This window comes from Pelecanus crispus, chromosome 1, assembly GCF_030463565.1.
Source record: "Pelecanus crispus isolate bPelCri1 chromosome 1, bPelCri1.pri, whole genome shotgun sequence".
NCBI lineage: Eukaryota > Metazoa > Chordata > Aves > Pelecaniformes > Pelecanidae > Pelecanus > Pelecanus crispus.
The window spans coordinates 99,023,599-99,035,459 of NC_134643.1; the positions used below are offsets into that span (position 1 = coordinate 99,023,599).

The 11,861-nt window shown below is 40.7% G+C and overlaps 1 protein-coding gene across 1 annotated transcript; it reads right to left on the reverse strand.

The window, feature by feature from the left end:
* Positions 1 to 714: 714 nt before the first annotated feature.
* TIPRL (TOR signaling pathway regulator) lies at positions 715 to 11,861 on the reverse strand. Its single transcript, XM_075719252.1, has 7 exons — positions 11,713 to 11,861; positions 6,792 to 6,971; positions 5,853 to 5,952; positions 3,959 to 4,090; positions 3,449 to 3,544; positions 2,628 to 2,690; positions 715 to 993 (listed from the first exon to the last, which is right to left on the reverse strand). Exons 1-7 carry the CDS (start codon positions 11,811 to 11,813, stop codon positions 844 to 846), a joined length of 822 nt encoding a protein of 273 aa, XP_075575367.1. The 5' UTR covers positions 11,814 to 11,861; the 3' UTR covers positions 715 to 843.

Below are 11,861 nucleotides of genomic sequence, written 5' to 3' on the forward strand. Positions count from 1 at the left end.
AATACAGTACAATGCATTTCCAATATAGCACATGACTGTAGCAGCATACAGACCCCAAGTAATAGTCTCTAGAACTGCCTTGAGAAATCTGGCTGACATCAGGTTAACTAGTATTTGTGAAGAGACTTACTAGTCTTACACTTACTAGCGTGTGTCTCTCTTAACCTCCAGCTTTTCTCCTGCTCTGGAGTTAATGCCTCACAAATGAGGTAATTTTACCTTTATATAGTGTCAAACAAATGCGATTTTTTTTTTCCCCCCTCCTTAAACCTATCCTCAGATGAAATGAATATTCTTAAATTAGAGCCTGAATCAGAGACTCCAAAAAGTAACTTACTTGGTTATCAGCTCACAGTACGGGAAGCCAAGCAAAATGTGTAGTTTAGGACTGACAGCTCAAAATAAATGCAGAGGAAAAAGTTTTTTGACTGTGGATGATTTCTCAATAAAAATAAAGTCATGCCAATTTTATGACTCCAGTAGTCTCTTAGTATCTGAAGCAGCAATAACAAAATCTTCATAGAAGTGTTTGTGGTGGAGGGTCCAAACAATACTCCTGCCCAACTGGTGAACTAAACAGAACCCAGACTCTTAATCGTGACAGTCTTTCTCCAGTGCTGTTGAAAACTGTAACTCACCACCAGTCTATCATTAACTCCAGATACAGGTTAAAAAAAACAAACAAAACACACCATTAACAAAACCTGCTTGAAATGTTTTCTCTCAGGGCTACAGAAAAATTAGCCAAATTCTTTATTCCACTAGTAGTGAAACCGCCCCCCATGGCAATGGTTACATGATCACATTATCTCCAGTCGACTTCAAGTCCATATAAAGTCACATTTATTTAGACTTAACACACATGGTTTCCAGTGATGCTTCTGGTTTAGGCTCCAGCTTCTCTGGGAATTCTAGTTTTTCACAGATTGTCTCCTTTATGGGTAGATACTGAGAGATCTCATTAGGTTCCGTAAACAGGGAAGGTGGAACGTGCTAAGAAGCAAAAATTTTACATGAAACAAGTGAATGAAAGGGCAGGGGGGGAAGGTATTTCAAAACCAAAGTTTTACAGACAATTAATCTATAATTTACCTGATTTAAACACCTGAAGTCAGGTATGATTATTAAAATTTACCTTATAACTTCAAATGTACACACAGTCTTTTACTCCTTGTGTGGATCAACAGGCTAAGGAGAGGTATTTAATGTTTTTAAGCAGCAGATTGGAAGAGTGCAAGAAAGTCAGAGACATCATGAACAGCTACAATGTTTTAAAAAAATATATTTATCATTTGAATATAACAAACAGCCTTTTTGAGGTTCTAGTTCTAGATGAGACTAGAATGGCCACAAGGTATCACATGCTTAATGGTTTGTAGCTATTGCAATATATTAACTGGAGGTGCTCAGATTTACCTATTCATATACCTCAACATGTGTCTTAGTTTTATGAAGTCCACCACAGACATTTATATGAAATAGTAAAACTCATTGGATTTTAATTTCATATTTGAAGAAATTAGGTGGTTTCATTAAGTTAACCAATATCTTTCTTGGAGATTCCTGTAGACAACTTAACTTCACCACATACAAGACATTTGATGACCAAAAAAAAAAAAAAAAAAAAAAAAAATCTATCCTGAGCAAACCACCTTCAAACTTTCTCACAACATTCTTTGACAGGTGTATCCAGAGCTATTCAAGTGCAACCTGTATTTTGGCTACCCCTAACACACAAGGAATCATACTGCTGTTTCAGTTATTTCAGACCTAAGTGAAGCGGGAATCTTTTTTGCTTTACCTATGCAAGCTGATCTAGGGAACTGAAAAGCCATATGCATTTCCTCTCTATAACAACAGGCAGTAAAAATTATTTAACAGCATAGATAATTTTTATACATGAGGTGAAGTAAAACCTACATCACTGATTTATATTTCAAAACCCATGAAACTTTCAAAAAGCTCATGTCTGGATTTAGTCCTATTGATAGGTATGACATATTGTTAAGAAATGATACAGTGCCCCTTTCCTCAAAAGGAAAAGCATTTTGCAAAAATATTCCCTCAGAAGGTTAATAACACGTTAGTCACTTTTTACAGGTGAAAGAGAAACAAGGGAGATGGAAAGTAACAAGAATACCCAAGATCAGCTGTTGGGTCAAGAATAAAAAATAACAGCTGCAACTCCAAATGTGCCACAAATTATTCTGAGCCATGACTAGAGTTTTAAGGTGGGCTATTAAACTTATTTGAGAAAAACTGAATAAGTCTATTACCAAACAGATCTACTTGCAAGCATACAGCCAGCCCTGAAATTTAGCATAATGGGACACAGGCTACCTGATTTTGTGGTTCAACAGTTCTATGAAAAAATAAAATAATAAAAAAATCTTGTTAACTCAAAAGTAGAAAAAGTTACCCAATCCCATATCTTGTCATGTGATCTGAGCATTTACAAATGCAAATCTGCCCTGAAATCACCAAAATAAATGTTGCATAAGCAGAAAGGCTTTTCCTCTGTATCAATTCCAAACCTAACAGAACAACTTACACAGTGTTTTCTATGCTGACCATAAAATTATTTCAAAAAGCAGACAGAAAAAAAAGCATTTAAAAAAATGCAATACCTTTAAACTTGATATTTTGCTTTCTCTGGATGTATATTCTCGCAACATGTAGGCCTTGTCAGCCTAATGGGAAAAAAACGGCAAAAATTAATCAGAAATTATTATCTAGTATCAGTGCAAAACAAGCATTTTAAATACATTGAATTTAGTAAGCATTTGAATTTGGTTGATTTTCACTGAGGAGCAGAAACATATGTTCAAGTTCACAAAGACAGAGAAAGATGTTTAGCAATGTTCTCTTTCCCAAAAATCACCTTTCTGCGTGCATGCATGAAAAAAAAAATCTACGACTGAATATGCTTGTTAATCTTTACTCAGCTAGAACTCCTACATCAGTACTAATAGAGCTAGACAGAATAAGCAAACCACAACTGTTATGTTCTGTGTTCTTTATGAGATACTAGAACTCAATGTAGCACAGACGGTTATTTGCAAGTTAGAACTTGCAGTCATATGTTAAGACAAGCTAAAAAACTTTTATTTGGAGACAAGGAAAAGAACACCACCACACCATTTACTGTTGCCTATTTTTCCTCTCGCACTTCCTCTCTAATCTGCGTCTGTCAAATATATTTAAATGATTACTTCACATGAGGGAGAGCCTACTCTGCTCATACAATACCTAGCCCCATGGCATCCAGCACTTGGTTGCTATGTCAGCACCACCAAAATAACAAAATATATTTGAAAGTTCAGTTCAGGTAACCTCTGTGCCCTCAAAACATCAGTATTAAGTTACAGGAATATCAGCAGGTCTTCTCTGAAAGTAACAGGGCAAGGGAGCATCTGTAAAATATTCAAGATGACAAATAAGGGTTTACCTCATGATGAAGCCTTGTATCATTCATCCTGATAAGTACCCCATCAACTCGCAAGAAAAACCTCAACAGCACAAAAAAGCTGGAAGGCATAACTCTCTGCAAAAATAAAGACGTTCCGTTCAGCGTATCACAAAGTTTTACTTTAAATATGCACTCATCTACATCAGATATTCACAACAAAAGATAGTTTGAGGAGCTTTCAGTAGTGAAGTCAAAATTTGGGCTCTTGATACACTAACAGCTATCACTGGACAGCAGGGCAGACAGTGTCTCAAAAGATTCCTAGGCAGGATGCAGAAAGAGGGAAAAGATTGTTCCCTGAAGCAACTGACAGAAAGATTTCAAGACAACATAGTTTCCAGTAAGATTACATTTCTAAGAGTGAGGATAAAGAACTTTGCATTTTAAGCTTTAAATCCCAGAAGGAACAACATGCAAAAAGTGACTGCATTTTGCATACATTAGCCAATTGAGTCACCAAGCGTCTTGTGTACACCTCTTAGTACTCACTATTTTTACACTCAAACTTGATACTCCATGATCGTGAAGTTCATCTTCAAACAGAAGTACTTCTTCAAAAAACATAATTTGTTCCCTGGCTTTCAATTTCTCTGTATTTATGTGTTCTGTTGTAGGAACAACCTAAAGAAAAATATTAAGAACAGTTTGCATATTAATTTGTTGCCAAGCTCCATAAAGTTTGCCCTGATCTTTTAAATCCCACAATTGCTAGTTTTAGAAAGGAAAAAGCTTTTGGGGCACAAAGCTGAAAACATCCCAAATTTCTAAGAGAAAAAATTAAAATTAAAACTAAAGTCTCCAAGAGGAAACATCAACCAAAGCAAGAGTGGTAAATTCTGAATAAACTTCCCTCTGGGTAAAGGCACAGTAGGGTTTCAGCTGCAAACAATTCTGCTCACTTTCTGTATTTCAAACATTTGAAGATGCCTCGTGTTTAATATACTGTCATGGTTTAGCCCGAGCCAGCAACTAAGCACTACGCAGCCGCTCACTCACTCCCCCTACTCCGGTGGGATGGGGGAGAGAATCGGAGGAGTAAGAGTGAGAAACACTCCTGGGTTGAGATAAGAACAGTTTAATAATTGAAATAAAGTAAAATGGTAATGATAATAATAACAACAATATAATAATGATAACAACAATAATAATATACAAAGCAAGTGATGCACAATGCAATTGCTCACCACCTGCCGACCGATGCCCAGCCAGTTCCCAAGCAGAGGTTGCTGCTCCCCAGCCAACCCCCCCCAGTTTATACACTGAGCATGACGTCATGTGGTATGGAATAGCCCTTTGGGCAGTTTGGGTCAACTATTCTGGCTGTGCCCCCTCCCAGCTTCTTGTGCACCTGGCAGAGCATGGGAAGCTGAAAAGTCCTTAACTAGCATAAGCAGTACTCAGCAACAACTAAAAACATCAGTGTGTTATCAACATTCTGCTCCTACTAAATCCAAAACGCAGCACTGTGCCTGCTACTAGGAAGAAAATTAACTCTATCCCAGCCGAAACCAGGACATACACAAATGAGAAGTTCTGGATTATAAACAAGATTCCATGCATTTAGTATCTCTAGCCCACTACAAACCCTGAACAGGATTCTAATAATGCCTTTCCATGGAAATCAAGTACCTATATGTTTTCCATCTCATGGTCTCCATATACACTCATACACTTCCGCTACCTAAAGACTATGGGCCAACAAGACATTGTTTATTTCTATGCTGCACTTTTAATTCCAGAAAAACTCAAGTGATCCATAACTAATGCAATCCTAGTGAATTAATATAGATTATTGGCTTAGTAGCAAGCAATCTGTATACAGTAAAGAGAAGCTGTGAACTTCAGTCTTATTTTAAAGTAAATAAAGACAAGGGAGGGCCTGTGAGTTTAAATATGAGGAGTTACTGTTGCAGAAAAACATAAAGCCATTGAAAGCAGCCAGATCCACATATCTGCTTACACAAACAGGCAACCAACAGAGAATAAAGGTACTACAGAATTACACGGTTGATAGTTCTGTTGTGTGTGAGGAGCTCAGGGCTTCAGAGGGGCACCCAGCAAGCACTGAAGGTTCCCATGTGCTTTACTCTCTGCGTACGTCCTCACTAAGGGACACAATGGCACCCTTTTATATAATCCTAGAATGCCTTTAAAAAAAAAAAACAAACCACCCAGCTATTAAGATAAGCCATGATTTGATTAGGATAACATGCTGAGAGACATGAAAAACCCAAAATATACTTTGAAGTCAGAAACTATGAAACATGAAAGATTTTACAGAAGCCTACTGAAAGGTAAATGACAGCTTTAAAAAAAAACAACAAACATTTGTGTTTGACTGAAACAATATGCAATCAGCATTTAACAAGGAGAAAATTGTTACCTTTAATGTTGCCGTATCTCCCAGCAATGTTCCTTTGTAGTCTGTTGTGTAAGTCCAATCGTATGGCTTGACAACTTCCTTAGTGTGCTCAGTCTCACTCCTCAAGTGAAAGAGAAAACAGCATGCTTTGTAGTAATTCTTAAAAAATTACAACCTCACATAAGATTATGTATTATAATTCCCACTCTTCAAGAAGAAAAACAGCAGCATTGCCTGTGCTGCAATGAAGATGCCAAAACTTAATCATAGTGTTGCTTCTTTCACAACATCTGTTTCCATAACAAATTAGAAAACCGTTACCAGAATTCCTGTGCTAATACTACCTCAGTCCTATGAATCAAAATAAAGATTTTAGTTCAATGTTGTTGACAAATTTGTATTTCAAGATCATTTTTTTCTTGATGTAGGCAGAAAGCAATCTGCTGATAACACACAGCAATCATTAACACTGCTATTTGCCTTAGTTTTCAAGACTGCTTTGATTTCTCTCTGTGCTTCTTTTCTAGGTGCTCTGCAACTAATTTGGTAAATACTAAGCAGTACAATTAGTTCTCGTGCATGGTAGTTGTTCTGCTATATTCCTAAGGCTATGCTTTTGAACACGTACAGCATTTTGCACTTTAAGATGCCACACAATACAAACTTGTAATGCTCAAGGCCCTATGAGTTTGAGTAAAGAGAAACAGCATTAAGCCATGTTAAACTTGTAGTTCATTTTAAGAAAGCCAAGACACAACTGAAAAATATAGCTGACCCAATTTAACAGACAGGATGATCACAGCAAAGAAAAGCTAAGTGACTTCTGTGATCATACACTGTATCTGTGGTAGAACCAAATGCAACACAGTCTTCAAGAGTTCAGTCTGTTCTTTTAACTACTTTATGACAGTTTCACACACAACACACCAGTACTTGCCCACTGGTGATAAAATACTGTACCTGCTCTCTTGCCACTCCTCTGCACAAGCCACTTTGATCATACCTTGACAATTATTGACACATTTTAAAGCATCTGTTGCATTGAACTCAATTCCAAAACCATGATCGTGCTGTATTCTTAGGATATTGTCTCCAAACATCATCTCTGGCAGGGAAGGCATGTGTAATTCATCAGCCAATCTGCACAGAAAAATAGAAGTCCCATGAAGAGAGATCAGTCAGCTATAGTTCAGTGAAAGCAGTCCTTGTTTTGCAATAAGTATTCTTTAGACCATGGTAATTTAGAACACATATCTTCAATATGTTCTGCAAAACTTTGTTGTTTTTCCAGTTTAACCATTTGACATGAATTGCAGAGTCATTGATCCGAAGTGACTTTTCCACCACCAAAGTATTCCTAAAACATTCCTTCTCCACCAGGCTTGTACAAAACTGCTGGATGTGGGGGGGAACACTGTTACCAAGGACAAGAAAAAGGCTGAGGTACTTAACGCCTTCTTTGCCTCTGTGTTTAACAGCCAGACCGGTCATCCCCAGGGTACTCAGCCCCCTGAGCTAGAAGATAGGGACGGGGAGCAGAATGGAGCCCTCATAGTCCAGGAGGAAGCAGTTAATGACCTGCTACGCCACCTGGATGCTCACAAGTCTATGGGACCTGATGGGATCCACCCGAGAGTACTGAGGGAGCTGGCAGAGGAGCTTGCCAAGCCACTTTCCATCATCTATCAGCAGTCCTGGTTAACAGGGGAGGTCCCTGATGACTGGAGGCTTGCCAATGTGGCACCCATCTACAAGAAGGGCCGGAAGGAGGACCCGGGGAACTACAGGCCTGTCAGCCTGACCTCGGTGCCGGGAAAGATTATGGAGAGGTTCATATTGAGTGAACTCAACAGGCAAGTGCAGATCAACCAGGGGATCAGGACCAGCCAGCATGGGTTCATGAAAGGCAGGTCCTGCTTGACCAACCTGATCTCCTTTTATGACCTGGTGACCCGCCTGGTAGATGATGGAAAGGCTGTGGATGTCATTTACCTGGACTTTAGCAAAGCCTTTGACACAGTCTCCCCACAGCATTCTCCGTGGGAAGCTGGCAGCTCATGGCTTGGATGGGTGCAGTCTTCGCTAGGTAAAAAACTGGCTGGGTGGCCAAGCCCAGAGAGTTGTGGTGAATGGAGTTAAGTCCAGTTGGCAGCTGGTCACGAGCAGTGTTCCCCAGGGCTCTGTTTTTGGGGCCAGCCTTGTTTAATATCTTTATCAATGATCTGGATGAGGGGATTGAGTGCACCCTCAGTAAGTTTGCAGATGACACCAAGCTGGGTGGGAGTGTTGATCTGCTGGAGGGTAGGATGGCCCTGCAGAGGGACCTGGACAGGCTGGACCGATGGGCCGAGGCCAACTGTATGAGGTTTAACAAGGCCAAGTGCCGGATCCTGCACTTGAGTCACAACAACCCCATGCAGCGCTACAGGCTTGGGGAAGAGTGGCTGGAAAGCTGCCTGGCTGAAAAGGACCTGGGGCTGCTGGTCGACAGCCAACTGAACATGAGCCAGCAGTGTGCCCAGGTGGCCAAGAAGGCCAACAGCATCCTGGCTTGTATCAGGAATAGTGTGGCCAGCAGGAACAGGGAGGTGACTGGCCCCTGTACTCGGCACTGGTGAGGCCGCACCTGGAATACTGTGTCCAGTTTTGGGCCCCTCAATGCAAGAAAGATATTGAGGTGCTGGAGTGTGTCCAGAGAAGGGCAAGAAAGCTGGTGAAGGGTCTGGAGCACAGGCCTTATGAGGAGCAGCTGGGGGAAGTGGGTTGTTTAGTCAGGAGAAGAGGAGGCTGAGGGGAGACCTTATCGCTCTCTACAACTACCTGAAAGGAGGTTGTAGTGAGGTGGGTGTTGGTCTCTTCTCCCATGTAGTTAGTGATAGGACGAGAGGAAATGGGCTGAAGCTGCGCCAGGGGAGGTTTAGGTTGGAAATTAGGAAAAATTTCTTCACGGAAAGGGTTGTCAAGCATTGGAACAGGCTGCCCAGAGAGGTTGTGGAATCACCATCCCTGGAAGTGTTAAAAAAATGGGTAGATGTGGCACTCTGGGACATGGTTTAGTCTACTCTACCCTTGACTGGTTTAGTGTGGACTTGATAGTGTAGGTTAATGGTTGGACTGGATGATCTTAAAGGTCTTTTCCAACCTAAACGATTCTATGATTCTATGAAAAGTCTCATACATGAGGAATGAAAAAAATATCTGATAAGTATGAAGTAGCAGCTTTCAACCTGTTGCAGCAAATCCCTGGATGGTCCATGAACTACTTCAGCAGGTGTCCAAAATAAGTTCTAGGAACAAGCACTCACTGTCAGCAAGTTTAAATTCACAACACAGTCGTCCATACCTCCAAACTTAGAAGCCTACAAAAAGGCGCTGAAAACAACCCTGGCATAGTATGTGAAAAGTGCAGAAGACACTACTGTGCTCTACTACTTTCCTGAGCTGGTAGAGAATACATACCAGTATTTGTAACCCTAAGCATGAAAGCCACAGCCATAGTCACAGACCCAACTGAACAAGGCACAGCAAACAAGCATATCCCTGCAGAAAACCTCAAACCACCCTATCTCACATTTTGTTTTACATCACTCTTTATACTTAATACCTATGTACATATACACATACACTATATATAAATACACTCACACACATAGAACACCACTTTACATACATACTGACCTTATTTACCAAAGGGCTTCAAATACTTCTTTTCCTCCCTACCACTACCTACTTTACTTGTCAATATCAAAAAGAAATAACACGACATCCAGAGAGAAGAAAACTTTTAAGAAGTACACTAACTGTACAGAGGGGAGAAACAAAAGTGTCCTAATCACAACTTTCACATTGATAATAAAGCATTCCTGAAGAAAAGTGGTTATTTCTGTAACCCTGCATACAAAAGAACATTACGCTAACCAAACTGAAACAAAAATAGCGAATTCATAGACCTGGAGAATAACATCCTATGTCTTTCACAGAGAAGGCAGAATAATGTTACGAACTTTTCCGTTCCATCAAGCGTAGGCCCCTTAACCTGCAAAGACCAACTCCAGCACAGAAAGGAGTTCTTGGCTATAGCACATTTAATCCTTCACCTTTCCACAGAGGTTGCCGAGGGATTTTTGTGATACATGTTTGCCAGAAACAAAACTCCTACAGATACTATGTTCCCCAAGCAATAAAAAAGGCAAAATGCTAAGAGAGATACATTATAAAAGGAAACTGACTAAAAGCACTGCAACTGGATAGGTAAAAGCACTGCAACTGGGTAGTTCTTGACTCTTCAAATTTGAAGTGCAGGAATTGTTTTGGGAATCTCATGCTAGGTACCAAGACCTACAGGCAAACAGCTAACTTTGGACTTCTCTTCCGTACCCTGCAAAATCCTCTGTGTTCTTTCAGGCTTGTGTTGTGGCTCTTGCAACGTTACTTTTCAGCCTTTTTCAACATGTCCTGAAAAACTGTGTCCCCCTCAAAAACATCTAAACAGATAAAGGTAATTTCTGAAAATTACAGAGGCAACTGTTTATTTTAAATTAGCTACAGCTAAAGAAACTGAATAGATCAGAAGATGAGTACAGAGGGCAATCTGGCTTCCAGACTAGCAGTTCAAGTCCCTCTGTTGTTTACAGATAATGAAGAGAGTTAACAACCTCCTGATCTTAAGAATAAAGATCTTTGGTTTTAAGAGGTAGCAACCTACAAAGTAAGTCCTCACAAACACACCATAAAAATGGGATACTCTAATAATAGCCCTTCTTCCCCTGCAGGACATGGGCACAGCTTAGCTGCATCTTGAATCCTCATTACAGGGAAATGACAAAATCACAGGATTCAAGTTTTCTTATCTGTAACTGCAAAAACTAAAGGACCATTAGTCAGAAGGAGTTTGAGAAGATTTTAGGAATTGAATACAGGATAAAAATGGAGGAAGGAACACAGGTTTTACCTGTTTTAAGGCAGATATCCAGTTTTTAAAAAAGTCAGTATAACGCTGTTATGTAAAAAAATTTAACATTTACATAGTTTACTATAATAAAAAAAAAAAGCATAACATTTCAAGACATGGAACTTTATCAAACAAATCCTCCTCAGAAAAAGTAAAAGCAACGTGAATGAAGATACATTTAACAAGACTAACAAGATTTCCATGTACATATTCCAGAAACTGAAACCAAGAAGTATCCATCAAATTCAACTGCCATTAAGCTCAGCTATGGCACTACACAGCTGAGCCATTCAGTTCCACATTAGCAAATCTGACTTAAGAACTTGATGCTGACACGGGAGCATTTTCTCGAACAGTTTGACAGCAGTGAAAATTACTACTACAAGGAGAGAGCAAATAATAAATTTTTAATGAAATCCGCTATCTTAAAATAGCCATTACCACAAAATAGCTTATGACAGTCTGTGGGCCACATTTAAAAGAACCTTAATCATCATTAAAAAGTAATTAAGAAAAAGGGGCTTCTAATCAGCAGGCTTCCATTCACAGAGGTCCAGATCTCCAAAACCGTTAGCAATCATTAAAAACAAAATTGTGGAAACCATGTGTAACCCCAATCATCCTAGTTTTTCAAGCCAAAGAATCAAGCTTACCCTCGCAGAAAGAGCGGAACCAACACCCCCCCACACCCCCCACACCCCCCGAGCTACTGGAACAAACAGCGTCTCCCCTGCCCAGGGGACGTTACTGATTTCTTGCGCAAGGCGCCAAGGTGCCCCAAACCCCCCGCTGTCGGGAACTGAGGTCCCGACCCCGCGGAGGCTCCTCCCCGCGCCCCAGCCCGCCCTAGGGAAGGGCAGCGAGCCGCGGAGCTACCGTCGCCCCGTTCCCGCCGCTTCCCGGCCCCAGCCGACCCCAAGCCCGCCCCACCTCTCGGCCTGCGCCGACTTCATGATGTGCGTCCGGGCGGCGCTCAGCTTCCACGGCCCGAAGGTGAAGTCGCGCCGGCTGCTCTGGAAAACGGGGTGCATGGCGGAGGCGAGGGGGAAGGCCCCGCCGAGGAGAAGGCAGAGAGGGGC

Coding starts and splice junctions, on each gene's coding strand:
- TIPRL (XM_075719252.1), bottom strand. CDS start 11,813: ATGCACCCCGTTTTCCAGAGCAGCCGGCGCGACTTCACCTTCGGGCCG. Junction 4,091..5,852: donor GAGATACGGCAACATTAAAG/GTAACAATTTTC, acceptor ATTTTTCTTTAG/GTTGTTCCTACAACAGAACA. Junction 994..2,627: donor GCAAAATATCAAGTTTAAAG/GTATTGCATTTT, acceptor TTTGCTTCTTAG/CACGTTCCACCTTCCCTGTT.